The following is a 17,608-nucleotide window of genomic DNA, read 5'->3' as shown; positions in this document are numbered from 1 at the left end:
TATATTTTATATTGTTGTAAATTAATTTTTTTGATATTTAATTTTTTTTTGTGTGTGTGTGTTTGTATGATATTGAAAACTTTAATAAAAATTTATTTTGGATAATTTAAAAAAAAAAATCATACGAGTTTTTTTTTTGATTGACGTCAAAAAATATAGCAAAAAATTGTCTTAAATTTCCATTCTTTTACATAAGATAAGAATTTATTTTAAAACAGTGTCATTAGTGTTGTTAATATGCTCGTTTAGAGGCATATGTTAGCCAAAAAAATATTGCCTAAACCTGGAGATTTAGCTTAATAGATGTCTAGACCTTTGTTCCTTCTATAAGCAAAATCTTCAGACTTACGTAAAAATTCTTCTGGTTAAAATTTTGAGTTAACCGTTTAACAACACTAATTGTCATAAATCATGAATTATAAACTCTTTTTTTAAAAAAATAAGAGTTAAAAGTTAAAATGTGCTTTTCTGTCTTCGAAGAAGCATTTTAAAATATCTCTGGGTAAAGCATTTTCAAAACTAAAAATTTATGAAAACTTTGGCTTAAAAAAAATATAAATTTATCTTAAGATATTAGACTTGTTTTTTTTTTCAAATTTATCTATAAAAACAATTTTTAAAAATCTCTTTGAAAGATGGTGCAATTTATATCTATCATTTATCTTATAAATTACTATTATTTATTATTATTAAAGTCGCCTTCTGCCAAACTATTAAAATTGACGACCATGATTCGACAGATTCTGAAGGAGGTCTCAGCATAATATCCGGAGCACCTTTCGTCAGTTACGGTTCCGCTATCCGGTTTGAGTGTAAAACCCCCGGGTTTTCGATAGGCAATACGGCCTACAGCGGTCACCGGTTTTGTATGTACAATCCAACATCGAATATGTCCGAACACCGTGGTATGACCGGAAAAAACAATGATAAGTTGAGCAAAAGGCAAACGTACGAAAATTCCGAATACTGGATTTCTGGCACTCCACCTAAATGCAAACGTAACATATAATACATATTTTTACATATTAAATCAGCAACCCAACTGCACTAGTTAGGGTCATGACTTGTTGATTTATATTCATATATGTAAATTAGAGATCAGCAAAAGTAGGGCCCAGCCCGTACCCTGGGCCTATTCTTTTTAAAAAATCCGGCCGGGTATTTCTATATTTAAGAAAATTCGGGCCGGGCCGGCAAAACTTTTAAAACATCGGGTTCGGGCCGGGTTTGACAAATTAGACCCGATGCAGATCGCTTATGTACATATTCAATGTTAAAATCTATAAACAACTTTAAAAATCATTCCTTTTTTTCTCTGATTAAATTAGATCTTCATGAAATGAATCGACATTATTTAATATAAGGCGCTGTCATATATCCATCATCACTACAGGTTTTTCTAATTCATTCTAAAGCCTAATGATTTTCATACACCACACTAGCTCGCGTCAAGCCTTTATTTATCAATTATAAGAAGGTATTTAAATCACCTCTCAAACCCGTGTTTTAATATATATTTTTTTTCTTAAAAAGTCATAATCACGAGATCCCTTTCCTTTTGATCCTCCAGGAAATTTTTTTTTTGGGTTTATTCAATTATTAAACAAACAAACAAAAATAAAGCTATCGATTGCGGTTCGCCCCCTGTGATGTCCCTGTCCCATTACCGATACACGGATGATCAAATCGGACAAATTGACGGAATCCCGACAGCTAAAACGAGGAACAAGTATTACTACGGTTCCAGTTTTGAATTCATGTGCCTCTCCGGTGGGATCATACTCGGACAATCCTCCAAAGGCGACAACGTAGTGCGGTGCGATATCGACGGAATATGGGATTTTGGCGATTTAAGGTGCAAAGGTTTGTAATCAATTTATTATGCAATCATTATTTCATTATGCTTTACTAGACTGGACTCATTTTTCATATATTACTATAAACTGCTCGGCGGTAGTCACTCAAAAAAATCATGGATGCCTAATTGATTCGTTTTGATGGACGTAATTAACATTAAAAATAATATTATTAAAAATGTAAAATTTATTTGTTTTAGCTTTTATGATGCGTTTGATTCAAATATTTTATATTAAAAAAAAATTAAGAAAAACTTACGTTTATAGGGTTAATTCGATATTTTTAACATAAATAATAATGGTTTAAAAGTCATTTACATTTTAAAGCAATCGTTAGTCTATCTATGGTAAAAGAGGCATGTCCAGATTATCATGAACTACATTACCTAAAATAATTTTTTTTTAAATGTTATTTTATTAATAATATGAAATAGTTTACTTCAATCTTTATAGTGAGAACATTAAGAGTTTTTCAGATTATTTTTATTACTCTAATATAAAATATATTTATATAAATTATATGAAGGTCCGGCATGCAATGATCCAGGAACACCTCTGTATGGCACGCAGATCTCAGATTCCTACGAAATAGGTTCTGTAGTTAAATTTGCGTGTAACAAAAACGGTTATTTCCCTTCATTCAAAGCTATCAAATGTATTATGAAAGAATTGGGTTAGTAATGTTAATAAACCTACCAATTATACATTAAATACCGAAAAAGTAACGTATTTGTAGTAAATTACAACATTTCCAGCTTTTTTAGGCCCTGAATAGCAAAAAAAAAACAAAACCATTTCGTGGTGTAAACGGCTCGTTTTGAGCCGTTTTTTTAAAAACGACTAACTCAATATTTCATCGGGAATGATATTCAAGCAAGCCTGAAGATTTTGTTTGTAGATGGAACATAAGTTTGGGCATCTATTATCGAAATCATGAGGCTTAGGATAATGTTGTTAAAAAGCCTGATTTGGGTAACGGCCCGATGAAGATTTTGGATAAAATAATATTAAGTAAGCATCGTGAATTGGCAAATAGGTTTCCAAGCATTTCTGCCAGATATATGCAAAATGCTTACATAATGTTATTTTGGTTATAAACTCAATCGGACCCTTTTTTAAAATCGATCCGAATCTGGCCTTATAACAACAATAGCTTAGGAAATATTTTTCTGGCTAAAATATCGAGTTAGCGGTTTTTAAAAATAGGCTCAAAACAAGCCGTTTGACAAAACTATATAAATGAATTAAAAAAACCGCCAAAAAAATCTTAAATCCGTATTTAAACGCCATTTTAAACTGCGAGAACATATATATATATCCATCTGCATATTTTTGATATTTAGCGCGATTCAAAAATAATTATAAAATAAATTCATACAAAGAAGAATTTCAGAAATTTCCCAATAATTTTTTTAAATTAATATACTTTTTCAAATCTTTTAATATTTAAAATTACCACCCATTTCAGTTTTTATAAAAATGTCAATCATATTATTTTCTAATATACAGAAAAAAAAGGAAAATAAAAGAAAACTTGTGGAAACCCCCCAAAAATTTTAATGAGTTAGGGAAAAGACTCCATATGTTAATTTTTTTTAAACGTTTATTTTAGATAATCACACAACTATGATCCCAATGTGGAACATTAGTAATAGCATTCCGGTGTGTTTGGACAAGCAACCTCCAGTTTTCTTGGACAACCCTCTTTGCACTCCAGATGTTGGAGACCATGATACTACTACATCTTCAATCAAAATGAAGGAGTTATATTTGGTTAACACCACCAATGGTCCTCAATTCGAAAATGAGGAAGACATGCCGGCTAAAATATTGTTGAATATTAATCAATTCCGAGAAAAATTTGACGAACGTGAGAACGAGGTTGGACTTTACCCATCCATAGTGGCCAAAGATAATTCTGGAAGAGTAGTCAAGTACGAGATCGACCCTCCTTATTTCTTGCCTCCGCCGTTTCACGCCAAACAAAACGACATGGTAGTGACTTACAAGGCGTACGACGGAGCTGGTAACGTGGGTCGTTGCCGTTTCAAGATAGTTATCAAAGGTTTTATTTGCAAAATTCATTATTTATTAAATAAAAAAATATACTATCCATGACATCTGTAATTGACAGATTCTAATGTTTTTGTGTCAGGGATATAGGAAGTCCCAGAATTTTCCCAAAAAAGTGTCATTTTTTTTTAAAAAAAAAAAAAGCAAGGAAAGAGAAGGGGGAAATTTATTTTAAAAATTATCCAGCATATGCTTGGGATTTCTTTGAATGTCTTGAAATATAATATTTTGAAAATATCGGAGTTGGAAGCTTTTTTTTTCAAAATCTAATTAGAATAGGAACGGGAACCAATAGCCAACAACTAAATTTTAATTTTAGAAAAACTAGAACTAAATGTAACAAAAAAAATACTCTTATTCCCAGTTTCAGGGGTTCAAACGAACCATAATCCGGGGTAAGGAATATAACTCCTATCATCTGAAATTTTGATTTTCTAGGGTTCCTACCACCTCGGGTTCAAAAAATATTTCGAGTCAAAGTGTTGTTAATAAATCGGTTCCCGTTTGGGACCATACACTTAAGATATCCAATCAGACATGATGTGTGCCTGAGTCTAGTCCTTAAAAAAATGTTACTAATACACTTAAAAAATGTTATATAATCATTAACACAGACATTACTCCACCATTGATTACTTGTCCTCCGAGCTATACTCATTACCTTACCCTAAACGAGTCCCTGTATGTTAGCGACGAAGATATGAAAACGGATGGCGATGAAATGTACGATAGTAGTATGTCTTCCATGGACGATGATTATGAAAATGGCGATAATTTTGACGGCAGGAATCCAAACTTAATCTGGAAACAAATTCAAAAACCCTCAACTTTCTCTTCCTCATTGCCAAACAACAATAATAATTATCATCGTCAAACTAACGGTAATATGGAAGGCAGAATGGTATATTTCGACGTTGGTTCAAAGTTCCCCATTTCGGCGGTGGACGATTCGGGGGATACTCCGGTTATAACGTACAACTACGAAAACCCACACAAGGTCGCAGTTCCTGTCAGTTCCTTCGTGCTTATAGTAGTAACGGCAACTGATAAATCAGAGAATTCTGCTTTCTGCAGCTTCCACATAACGGTCAAGCCCAATCCTTGCTCCGGTGAGACATTGCTTTCGACTTCCATAATGAACTATAAATTCTATAAGGCCAAAACAAATTTCGTAGCGCAACCGTTTTACAGATGTTATATCAGGCCCAGCGTCAATGGTAAAGATAATAGAAACAAAACTATTGTCCCTGATGACAGAAAACTCCCCTTTTATAGTGCCAAGGGAGACGGATCCCGTTTTATGGGTAATTCCGATAACATATTTCGAACGCTCTCCAAAAGAGACGTTATTAAACGTAGGGATGTTTTGAATACCGAAAGTATCAATGAAACCATATGCGAGTTCAAATGTCCTGAAGGGTATATATTTCTGGCGGACCTTTATAACAGGAAGCACCAGTATTACTATCGCAAGCTCTATGGGCACATTAATCTGGACATGAGAAAGAGCTTGTCTTTGGTCAAAAAAATCGAATATAAATGCTCTAAGTCAAGTAGAAAACAATGGTCTCCTCTCAAATACGTCCCCCTCTGCATTCAATTTCACAGTAAATTTTATACCATATTCAAAGAGTATTTCAATAAAAATTTCTTGAACATTATGATTCCTTTATCTCAGGATAAATATTATATTTTGTAAAAATTAAAATGTGAATTCAATATTTATAGAAGCCTTAAAGCCATCCCACACTATTACTATGAGCATCCAATACAGATCTGCAAACAACGAGATCGAAATAGCGGATATCAGCTGTTTAAAATATTATAGGGATATGTTGATTTTGAGCGGAAGAATCAAAAAGGTGAGTCAAGATTTAACGGAAGTCTGCAAGAAAGATGGAATTAACTCTATTCGCGTCATTTTTAACGACATCGACATCGAATTAAATCATGCTACAGTAATATTTTGTTTCTTCTACACAATATTTACATTGACAAACAAAGGTTGTTAATTATTGAAATATATTGGTCCGGCTTAAACCTACAGTTATTATATATTCCTGAAAGTTACTTTATATTCCCATATCCCCTAAATCAATTATATAGACCAGAGACCTGCAGGCCCGGCCATAAGCCCGGCCCTATTTTAAATTTACCCGAACCGGACCTGAAAACTTTTTTAAAAAAGATATCCGGGCCGGGCCGTAGGCACTGATAATTTTATTTAACAAAACCGGGCCGGTCCGGAAAAAATTTTGTTTTTTTTAAAAATCCGGGTCGGACGCTAAAAATGGTATCTCTGCAGGTCTCTGATACAATTCCATACTTTGTCTCATATAGTTACAATATTTCCCATAGATTTTTTATCTTTTAATTACTTTTTACAATTCATATAAACTCTATTTATTTCTTTAATGACGTATCTTTACATATAAATATTTTTTTTTAAGGCCATAGTCCACTACCATTTCTTGTTGATGGAAGATAACCAACTATTCGAAGATAGAACCTTGTTACCTTACAGCAAAGATAAGCAGCGGGACTACCCTGAAAAATCCGATTTCGACTTCAAATCGATTAACAAATGTACATCGGCGCTGCAATTAGTGCTAGATTTAAAACTCAGCGAGATCAGATCTCTTATGAAATTGGATTTAAACATGAACTCTATGGACTATATAAGAGGAAATTCTAGGTGCCCTCCCAGGATATACGCTTCGTACACGCATTTTTTATCGGGCGACGACTGGTGTCCGGCGGATTATGTATTATACAAATATTACGATTTGAACTTCAACGGGATGGCCGGGGTATTGAGCGATCAGGCATCATCTCAAGAGTTGCACAATAACGATAAATTGAATAATAACCTTATGCTCCTCACTTCGAACTCTCAGAACATAGCCATCAAAAGATGCAGTGAGAAACATAAATTTTATCTCGAATCTTCTTCTTCCTTCTTTTATATACCCACTCTCTAAGTCTTCCAAATAATATTATATTTTTTTTATAACATTTATAACTAACTCTATTTTAACAAGAACGCCAAATTAAGTCTAAAAAAAATATCAAATATCAATATATCAGTTAAATGTCCTATGGGAACCTTCAGTACTAACGATACCTGTGTTTCCTGCCCCATAGGGACTTATCAGGATAGAATCCATCAAATGAATTGCAAAGTTTGTCCTGCTGGGATGTCGACCGAAACTTCAAATATTTATAACATCGACCAATGCAAATGTTAGCTGATACGATATACATTTCATTTATTTCATTTTAAATTATATAGTGTGACAGTGCTCACTCACGATATTTTATGTTTTTTTTTGAATATGTTTTTTCTGAAGTGATGTGTATCCCTGGAACTTACTCTAGTTACAGTAATAATGACGATGGTATAAGAGGAGGTAACGGGGGTCTAATTCCTTGTACGGCGTGCCAGAAGAATACTTTCAGCCGTCTCTACGGTTCACCAATATGTATTCCTTGCCCGGGACAAAGAATAACTTCGGGAATAGGAGCTAGTAGCAACGATTATTGCATCGAACCCTGCCCTGCAGGGTTTTATTCATCTACAGGTTTGGCGTTTATTAAAATATTTTTCCTTACAGTTACAAGTTAAACAAATATAAAAACAACCATGTATCTAGTTACTTTTGAATTATTTTTTTAAAAATAAGACAATTCCAGTAATTTATAAAAAAAAAATTCAAACTGCCTACATTTTTTAAAAATTTGCATTTCCCAACAACGACACTGATAACCGCATTAGGTCAGATGCCTTGTCAACCTTGCCCCAAGAATTTTTACCAGCCAACCCTCGGGAGCACATTTTGTCACGAATGCCCAGATATATTGAGTACTGCCACGAGAGGTTCCAACAGTTTAGAAAAATGCTATTCATCCTCTTCCGGTCACCATAGTAAAATGACAAAAGCCGAACCCAAAAGAACGTTATTAAAATTAGAAGATAGCGCCCATTTAAATAAAGATGACTCCTTCAATAATATTAATGTCGAAACCGATAACTTTGAGACACGACGGCAATTCTATGATAATTCTAACAATAGCATTTATAGCTCGGATGATCTGGGTAGGCTCTACGAGGGAGAATATTTTATGGACTACTACGCAAATGACAAGGAACATTCGAGGCCTTTCAATGCGTCAATTGACTTAGGTACGATGAACGATTTGAAAGGTAATCTTCCCAGAAGGTATCCAGATGTTGCCTATGAATTTATCAAGATACCAGGCTTAGGCTCGCGTGTAGCTTGCGAAAGATATTGCTGGGATATAGCGGTAATTTTCAATTTCCATATTATTTCATTTTTAGGCAATAATTGAATGCATGTTAATATTCGGTTGAAAAAAACATCCAATATATTATTTAAACAAAAAAAAATTTAAATACAAATACGTAAAAACTTTAAAGATATGCTCGGGATACAAATATCTAGAAAGTTTAGACGTTTGTAAACTTTTCAATATTCCTAAAATGATTACTAATCATCCGAACGATGCCAATCGTTCTTCTTACCAAGACGAATTGCACCATGCCTCTCAAAAAGTAGTAAAAAGGCACTTGTTGTCGCAGGAAAAATTATTGAAAAGATCATCTCCATCTTCAACAACAGATAAGCGTATAATATTGATAAGAGACTTAACGGGAGCCCATTTTTGCTCGTTCCAAAACATGAAATTAGATGATGTCAAGGGCATCGATAATGATTCGCGAGCATCGTTCACTAACTATTCCATGCTCGAGAACGTAACACAGTACGTGGGCTGCTCCAACGGCAAAGTTCTGACATTCTTAGATGTAACGATGCAAGCGATCCTCAAAATGCACCCATCTATAGAAAATGCGGGATATGGTGGCCGAAACGAAACCGTTCACATATCTAAATATATATCGGACCTCATCAACACTTCGTTTGCTCGGTTTGCCCCGGTCTCTTCCCAAACAACGAACAAATCCCGAACTCAATACATATCGACCTACTTGTTAGCCTCCTCCCATTGCCGTAAGATTTTCGATTCGGTTTCTCAGATTATTCACGTCACCGAAGAAGACGGTGCCGGCGAAAAAAGGTTCGATCTGGACGTGCTATTGCGAAATTTCGATTTTTCGCGCTCGTTATTCGAAGAACCGGACTCGCTTCGAGGTATTATTTTTTTTCGCGCGAATTCCATATCTAAGAAGAGAAAAAAATAAGTTGTCGTTAAAATAATGAATTCTTACTTTCTTTATATTTATTTGATTTTTTTTTTTATATATATAAATAGGATCCATATGTCAGGTATACTCCAAACACGGATTGCTAGATAGAATAAAACTGAAATGTGAAGGACAGGCGTCCTGCGTCATATCCTATCCAGTACACTGTTTAACGGAGTTATTGTCCCCCCACTTGAGATGGATGGAAGCACAAAACATATCCGATATCTTGGGCACCAGAATTAAGCTGACGATGGATTGCGTGTCCAATCCTTGCGATAGAATGGGAACCAATTTCTGCCTCAATGGAGGAATCTGCAAAACTGGTTGGTTTATTCGATATGGTTGACATGTTGAAAATATCTTATTTGTTACGATTCTGTTTATCGTGTTTTGTTATTTTAAAGTTTCCAATTATCGCCATTATTATGATAATATTTCTTAGAGGTTTTCTTATTTAGGGAACCTATCTATTAATTTATAATTAATTTTTATAAGAACCAATAAAATTAAGGTGAATCCATAAACTATAGATATATTTTTTTTAATTTTTTTTTTTTTACCCATGTGTTTCGAAGTGAATCATAAAGTAATCTGCGAGTGTCCGTTAAATTACGTTGGACAAAAGTGCGAAAAATATGTATCCTTCTGCCTAAGTGCGCCATGTTTAAATGGAGGCACGTGTTCGGATGCTAAGACTTTGGAGACCATCTTACCCGAATCTCACCAAGATTATAAAGACTTCAACACGCCAAAATACGTTTGCAAATGTCCAGCAGGTAATATATATATTATATTATAATTTTCTATATTATTTTAATCTGTGGATCGATGTATTTTAAAATGAATGAATATTAAGGGATTTTAAATTAATTAATTATTATGGTCATTACGCATATTAATTAACTCAGGTTTTTCGGGAGATTTTTGTGAGATCACGAAAGATTATTGTTCCTCGAATATCAGCAACAACCCATGTTTGAATGACGGAATGTGCAAGAACGAAGCCACCGGGTACTCTTGCCTATGCCGGCAAGGCTTTATAGGGGACAATTGCGAGATGGTTTCGGAAGGTTGTTTGACGTTCGATCCTTGCAAAAACAAAGCAACTTGCAAAAAATTACCGTTAGGTCGTCACAAAGTTTGTCAAAAAAAAAAAATTACATTATCATTTGCAAAAATAAGCAAAATAACTTAATTTTTTTTTTATAGTATAAAGTATGACCAGAAACCGTAAAATTTTTATGTACTAGTTTCATGTCCAGACAATAAATTTTTTGTAACCTCGGTTATAACCTGGCCAAGCAGATTTCTTAAAGTAATGATTATAGTATTTGCCAGGTGTTTTTTAAATTTCGAGTGTAAATATGGAGGGGTATAAGAAATTTGACTTCCACAGGAACCTTCAGAGGCAGAATTATATAATGCTCGGCGATTCCCAGGCTTGTAATAGAGGCGACCCTTAAAATTGAAAGCGACAAAGCGCAAAACTAATTTGCAAATATTTTAATATGATACTAAACGAAAACGGTAGAATGGCGCCAATCTGAGGCAATGTCATTTGAAATTCATTATTTTGCCAATCGACTCAGTGTCAAAATGGCGCGAATTTAAATTAGGCTTTTAAGATGGGTGGGAGTGGGGGGGGGGAGTTAATCTAGACTCGTTGTCTTCCAAGGATAATATTATTTTTTTAAATGTTAATTAATAAATAGTGTTTGTGTTCACCCGGATGGGAAGGCGAATTTTGCGATAAAAGCGTGGATGACTGTTTGGAAAAGCCGTGTGGTCTCAACGCGAAATGCGTAGACGGGCATAGACGTTACTATTGCAAATGTCCTCTAGGGTTCACGGGAATGAGGTGCACCGTTAAAATATCCATCTGCGCTTTGGACAGGAACAATCAGCTGTGCAACCCTGCGGGTGGTGTGGGTAGCTATATTAAGCGAGGCACTTGCTACGATACTCCTCTAGGATACAAGTGCATGTGTCGGCCGGGATTTACGGGTATATCATTTTTTTAATTGTATTATTATATAATAGAGAAGTCATTGTGTCCTGATAAATTTACATTATGACATATGATAAGATATCTTTTTTTTTAAAACATAAATATCCTCGAATAACATCAAATTTAGAGAAATTAAACGCAATATTTTTTACTTATTTTTCTGCATGTTTTATGACAGCAAAGCAATTTTAATCTCGAATACAACTGGTTTCACAAAAATTTAATTTTTATTCGAATTATTTTAATATCGTGGTTTAGCCATAATATGTTTGTTTTTTTTAAAGTGATAGTGTGTTACTTTTAACGAGCTTAAATCCTTTATTGACCGCGTCTTTCTTTATTTTAATTTGAAAAATTTTAATCTTTGGTCCGGAATTTTTTTATCAACTTTTTATGTCACTTTTTTAATTTATTGAAACTTTCTTAAATGTATAAAATGAACTTTAAAAAATGTTTGGATTCGAACCGAACCCGAACCTGGAGAAGAAAACCCGGGTTTTTGGATCTGAACCCGAACCAAATCCGAACCCGTTTACAACATTTTCAAAAACCCGAACCAAACCCGGTAATTTAATTTGAACCCGGGTTCAACCGGGTTCAGTGTATTGTTTGAAATCATATATTAAAGATATTTGTACAATCGTAAATACAAATATTGACAATTTTAATTGAGATTTTATGGTATTTCCAAATTTATAATTAAGTGAAGTTGTTAATAAATTTTATTAAATTCATCTACGCCATTTATTTTTAATTTTTAACTATAATTCTCAAAGATTATTAATTATATAAAAGTGAACAAGTCAAAAAAGAGAACAAATATTATATTGGATATTGTTAAGCAAATAAGTCTAAATTATAATTTTTTTAAAATTTATACATGACGGTTTTGCATTTTTAACTATATTTTGCCTATAAATAAAATAAAAAAAATTTATTTTTTATACCAAATTTATGTATAGTTTTTTTTAAAAAATTATTATTTAAAGATAGAATTATTTTTTTTCATCAATTCAAATATTCCCAGGACCGAGTCGGTTTTAAAAATATTTCCCTAACTAACCCGAACTAAACCCGGGCTAAAATTTTGTCGGTTTGGCATCCCTGTTTGATACAAATGATATCTATAATTCATAAAGTAAATTATACATCCGACGTTAGAGTACATTTTCGGCAAAATCGGATTTTTAACATTTTTGAAAATACACATCTTTGGATATTGACCCTAACATTTGCATTATCATAACATAATATAATCCATATATTTTATAGGCAAAAACTGCGAAGGCATGATTGATTGGTGCTCTTATTCACCTTGCCAAAACTTGGCCACTTGCCTGAATAGTGGATTCTCCTTTAAGTGCATATGCCAAAAGGAATTTACTGGTATTAATTCTTTTTTTTTTGATAAATATTGTATTCTACAACATGTTTTAAATTTGTGGTAGTCGATGATATCAAAATTTATGTCATATTTAAAAAAATTACAAAAATTAAATAATTCTTTTTTTTTTGATAAATTATTGTATTCTACAACATGTTTTAAATTTGTGGTAGTCGATGATATCAAAATTTATGTATAATTATTAGTTTAATTAAAATTAAACCAACAAATATTTAAAAAAATTACAAAAATTAAATAATAGTTTTCAAAATATATTCAAAATGTATGAACATTTTTTTTTTAAATTAAATATTTAATAAATTTCATATTAAAAAATATTGTTTTTTTTAGTATATTATAATTTAACCTTACATATCAACTCCATCATTTTGGTCTGGGAGAGGTCCAAACACTAAAACCACCCCTAATTTAGTCCACTCTTTTAGGCCCGATTTAGATTTTTATTTCTGATTAATTTTCGGGCCAGGCCTGGAATTTCCAAAAATAATTTTGGCCGTATTTTACAAATTTTTTCGAGTCGGCGAGGCCCTATCTTAACTATTTAATTAGGGACGGGTTCGGTCTGCACGCTTATTATAAACCTAATCGATTAATCTAGATACACTGGATACTATGAGAAGTGATGTTTTCACTTTAAGAAATTAACAAAAACAAAATATGAATCAATTCTTTTACACATTTTTTCCAAATTTTGATAGGATCATTGTGTCAGCACAATGCTGAGGACTGTGAACAGATACCTTGCCTAAATGGCGGGAGATGCGTTAGGCAACCGGACGGTAAAAAGTGCGTATGCCCATATGGCTTCACCGTAAATATTTTTTAAAAAATAATATATAAGTTTATAGGTCATAATTTTATATTAGACTTAATAATGCTAATAGAGTTACAATTTACTTTTTATTGTAGCTCAAATAATAGTAATAAAAAAATTAATATCCACGAATTACTTTTATAATTTTTTTAATTAATTATAATGAAAAATATTGTCAAAAAAAAAAAAATTTCTTCCACTCATTATAGGGCGAGAGATGCAAAGATACCGATGAGGCTTGTTCTATTTCATCGTGTTATCCCAACAATACCAAATCCTGTATCAAAGTGAATACCAACGAAGCAGCCGCTGGCTACATATGCGAATGCAAGAATAATTATAGCGGCGATTATTGTGAAAAAAGCTTGACTAGAACATCTTGGGATGACGGTAGAATTGATCCCTGCTTTGGAGTCGTTTGTGAAAACGGTGGGAAGTGTGAACCCAAATTAAACATTACGCGTGAAGTACTTCTGATTCCTTCCAACATTAATAAAAGCCAACAAGAAGAAAACTCTGATAATACTTACCTTTGCATGTGCGCATCAGGGTGGGAAGGAAAGCATTGCGAAAGAATGGTATCAATGTGTCACCTCAACAGGTCATCAATTTATGAACATGGCTCAACCATCTTAAGTCATTCAAAAACAACTTCTGGATCTGGTTCCCAAAACAACCGTTGTTCTCTACCCAACACTCCATGCTTGGACTTGTTTCCCAACGATTATTACTGTCAGTGCCCGATTAATTTATCATCTTTTTCATCGCCAAATTCGCACCTATATGTCCACGACAAAACGAGATTCCCTAAGGATAGATGGATTTTGGGCAAGTCATGCGATATAGTTGATCCCACTAACAATCCTTGTTCCGGCAATCCTTGCATGAACGGTGGAACTTGCAATTACTTTGCTAAGAATCGCCGTTACAATGGTGGCAAGGCTAATATCAACAACGTTATGTATACGGTGACGTGCACTTGTCCCTTAGGTTCATTCGGCCAATACTGCGAAATTAAGAGGGACCCCTGTGAGGCTAAACCATGCCAGAACGCCGGTCGGTGCGTCAATACGAATCGAATAGATCACGATAGAGTGACCGTTAACGCCGAGAATACGACCGTCCCAAAATCTTTCCTAACATCTTACATTTGCGAGTGCCCAACAGGGTTGACAGGTTTCCACTGCGAAACGAACCCCAATGATTGTAAAAGCTATTCGTGCCCGCCTTCTAGTATACGACTCATTTAACATATTCAATATTAATTACACAGTATTTATATAGTTTCTCGAATAATCAACATGATCAAGATGATAACATTTTTTTTTATCCTTCGATTTTTTCCGGAAATATAGTATTTTTTTTTCAACTATAAATCATATTTCGAGCGCGTTTTTAAGAATTTTTAAAATCTGATCCTACACGAAAAATGTATTCCGCCATGTTTGGAGCACTTACCCTACGAATTTAAGACAATTTTTTTTTTCTACGAAACTTTAAACTTAATATAATTTATAATAAATAATAAATGACTAAGATAGGTATTCTAAAAATGCTGAAATACAAGTCCGGTAAAATCCAAAATTTTATATTTAAAAAAAAAAAAAACAAGTTTCAAAAAAAAAACGATTTAAAGTTGAAAAAATACGTTGACGCTAAACACATGTGTATATGTAATAATAAAATAATACAGGTCGTTGTATAGATGGTCTAAATACCTTTTACTGTGAATGCCCGCTAGATAAGTCCGCTTCAATGACAATGTTTACCCCATTTTCTCAGAACTACTCGCCTAACGAGACCCAAAACACCAAAGATTATAAAAATTGCGATAAATCCCTGACCGATAATTTTGACCTCCTCTTCTTCGACGTTTACAAAAATGGTTCGGCCACTTTTATTTTCCCACAAAGACTCAGCTTATCCAAGGAATCTCCCTCTTTTTCTTTGACCGTTTGGGTCAAATTTAGCGTTCCGGAGGATTCTGGAGTATTCGTGACCTTGCTAGAAGTTCCCAAAGAGGAAGTAGATTCTACCCTGACAGATGTGTCATACCGTAGAGAGAAGGTTCTCTTAAGTCTGGATCATTTTGGTATCAGACTGGCTTTATTCGAAACCGATAATGAATATTATTACTCCTCCAGCCAAACCTCTGAGAACGATAATATGGGAGGGAAAAGTAGAAGGGGATCTAGGAAAGAGCCTTCATCCGGTGGTTCTTCATCTTCACAGCTATTCATTCCCTATGATCCATTTGTTATAAATGACGGTGCATGGCACCACATTACGTTCGTTTATTTGAAAGGGAAATATGGGATTATAGTAGATAGCGAGCCTCTAGCACATGGATCGTCTGAAGATGGTACCATAATTATTTATATAATTATATTAAATTTTGAGTTAATTTTAATAAAGATTAAGCTATAAATTTAACCCCTTTCCATGCCAAAGTCCCATATATTTACCTTATCGTTGAATTATGTATAAGAAGGCTTAAATCGCTAAATATTTTTAACATTGAATCTTTGTCTTTTGACTTATGATATATTTATACAAGGCACAGTAAACTAAATTTTGATCATTAAATAATGTTATGAAAGAGTATTACACGCTGCCGTCTTACGTCAGAATAGTGCTAGGAGACCCTAAACGATATATAACCAAAAGAAATTATAGGAATAAAATGGGGCAAGGATTCAATGGCGTATTGACTAGCGTGCAGCTGTGGGGGAGACCATTAAAATTTCCCGAAGAATTGGATGATGGAGTAAATTTCTTCTACCTATAATATTATCATAGTGTTTTATTTTGACCAAATGTTTCTTAACCTAAGAAATGTGCTGTTTATACATAAAAATTAAACTCCTTTTTGGGCCTATATAAAAAAAATAATAATATCATTTTTTTTAAAAAATATATATTTCAATAACACGCGTATACGCAGGGCAAATGTCGCAATTCCATTACCTCTAAAAACGCTTTGATCATACCATGGAGCGCTTTCACTCAAAGAATAGATGGAAAAGTCGAAATATCTTGGAAGGACAGTTCAGCGTCATCTTACTGCTTGAACGAAGATCAGACCTTCATTCCAGGAGTGAGTATGGATTCTGTCAAGCCCAGAAGCAGGATGCCAGTATTGACTAGAAGGCTGGATAATATTCGAATAATCTTGAAGTTTCCCAAGAAAGAAACGTTAGTCACTTGGCAAGAACCGGTGTTTTTAGATTCGCAGGGAAGGATCACCAAGATTGAACAAAATTACTTCTCAGGTGCGTGATATTATAATTATCGGCAAGTAAAGTAGGAATCGGCCAATAATTTAAAAAAAAAAAATATCTTCAAGAAGCTCATAGAATACAGCAAACTTAAAATGAGAGTTTAAATCCAAATAGAAATTAATCTAAATATTTTGATAGTTTTGTTAAAATAGGTTCCCATAACTTCTGTCCATGACCAGTGACATTTTTTTTTGATAAGTATATTACTGTAAACGTATTTTAATGATTGATTCATTTTTTTTTAAATCTATAAATTAAAATTTTAACACTCGATATTTAATTTAACCCTTTCTCGTGAAATTACTAAAATAAAAAAATATCTTTTAAATAAATTAAGCCAGACATTAACCAATAATAAAAGTTTTTTTTTTTAAAAATAGAAATTACTCTACTATTTCTTATTATTATTTTTTTATAGTCGAATCTTAATATAAGATTAAAATAAAATACTATAAAAATTACAAAACTATACAATTAAAGATACAATTTTTTTTTTAATTGAGTTCCTAATTTAAGCCTTTCCGAGAATTACTAAAATAAAAAAATATCTTTTAAATAAATTAAGCCAGACATTAACCAATAATAAAAGTTTTTTTTTTTTAAAATAGAAATTACTCTACTATTTCTTATTATTATTTTTTTATAGTCGAATCTTAATATAAGATTAAAATAAAATACTATAAAAATTACAAAACTATACAATTAAAGATACAATTTTTTTTTTAATTGAGTTCCTAATTTAAGCCTTTCCGAGAATTACTAAAATAAAAAAATATCTTTTAAATAAATTAAGCCAGACATTAACCAATAATAAAAGTTTTTTTTTTTTAAAATAGAAATTACTCTACTATTTCTTATTATTATTTTTTTATAGTCGAATCTTAATATAAGATTAAAATAAAATACTATAAAAATTACAAAACTATACAATTAAAGATACAATT

At 32.8% G+C, this 17,608-nt stretch overlaps 1 protein-coding gene across 1 annotated transcript in view; it reads left to right on the top strand.

The window, feature by feature from the left end:
- The window catches only part of LOC135930938 (uncharacterized), a 44,143-nt gene that overhangs the window by 15,687 nt on the left and 10,848 nt on the right, over positions 1-17,608 (top strand). The window contains exons 19-39 of the mRNA XM_065467741.1: positions 696-998; positions 1,624-1,863; positions 2,383-2,529; positions 3,469-3,921; positions 4,544-5,536; positions 5,658-5,887; positions 6,380-6,848; positions 7,017-7,172; positions 7,280-7,510; positions 7,705-8,234; positions 8,368-9,100; positions 9,222-9,479; positions 9,732-9,932; positions 10,065-10,294; positions 10,869-11,160; positions 12,437-12,550; positions 13,268-13,380; positions 13,593-14,616; positions 15,077-15,745; positions 15,984-16,150; positions 16,328-16,655. Coding sequence (XP_065323813.1) covers positions 696-998; positions 1,624-1,863; positions 2,383-2,529; positions 3,469-3,921; positions 4,544-5,536; positions 5,658-5,887; positions 6,380-6,848; positions 7,017-7,172; positions 7,280-7,510; positions 7,705-8,234; positions 8,368-9,100; positions 9,222-9,479; positions 9,732-9,932; positions 10,065-10,294; positions 10,869-11,160; positions 12,437-12,550; positions 13,268-13,380; positions 13,593-14,616; positions 15,077-15,745; positions 15,984-16,150; positions 16,328-16,655 — 7,881 coding nt within the window. The remainder of the gene's footprint in view (positions 1-695; positions 999-1,623; positions 1,864-2,382; positions 2,530-3,468; positions 3,922-4,543; positions 5,537-5,657; positions 5,888-6,379; positions 6,849-7,016; positions 7,173-7,279; positions 7,511-7,704; positions 8,235-8,367; positions 9,101-9,221; positions 9,480-9,731; positions 9,933-10,064; positions 10,295-10,868; positions 11,161-12,436; positions 12,551-13,267; positions 13,381-13,592; positions 14,617-15,076; positions 15,746-15,983; positions 16,151-16,327; positions 16,656-17,608) is intronic.

The sequence above is a fragment of the Gordionus sp. m RMFG-2023 genome, chromosome 1, assembly GCF_954871325.1.
Source record: "Gordionus sp. m RMFG-2023 chromosome 1, tfGorSpeb1-WG-v2, whole genome shotgun sequence".
Classification (NCBI taxonomy): Eukaryota; Metazoa; Nematomorpha; class Gordioida; order Chordodea; family Parachordodidae; genus Gordionus; species Gordionus sp. m RMFG-2023.
The sequence above is the reverse complement of the archived record's forward strand: the minus strand, read 5'-3'. Positions and strand labels throughout refer to the sequence as shown.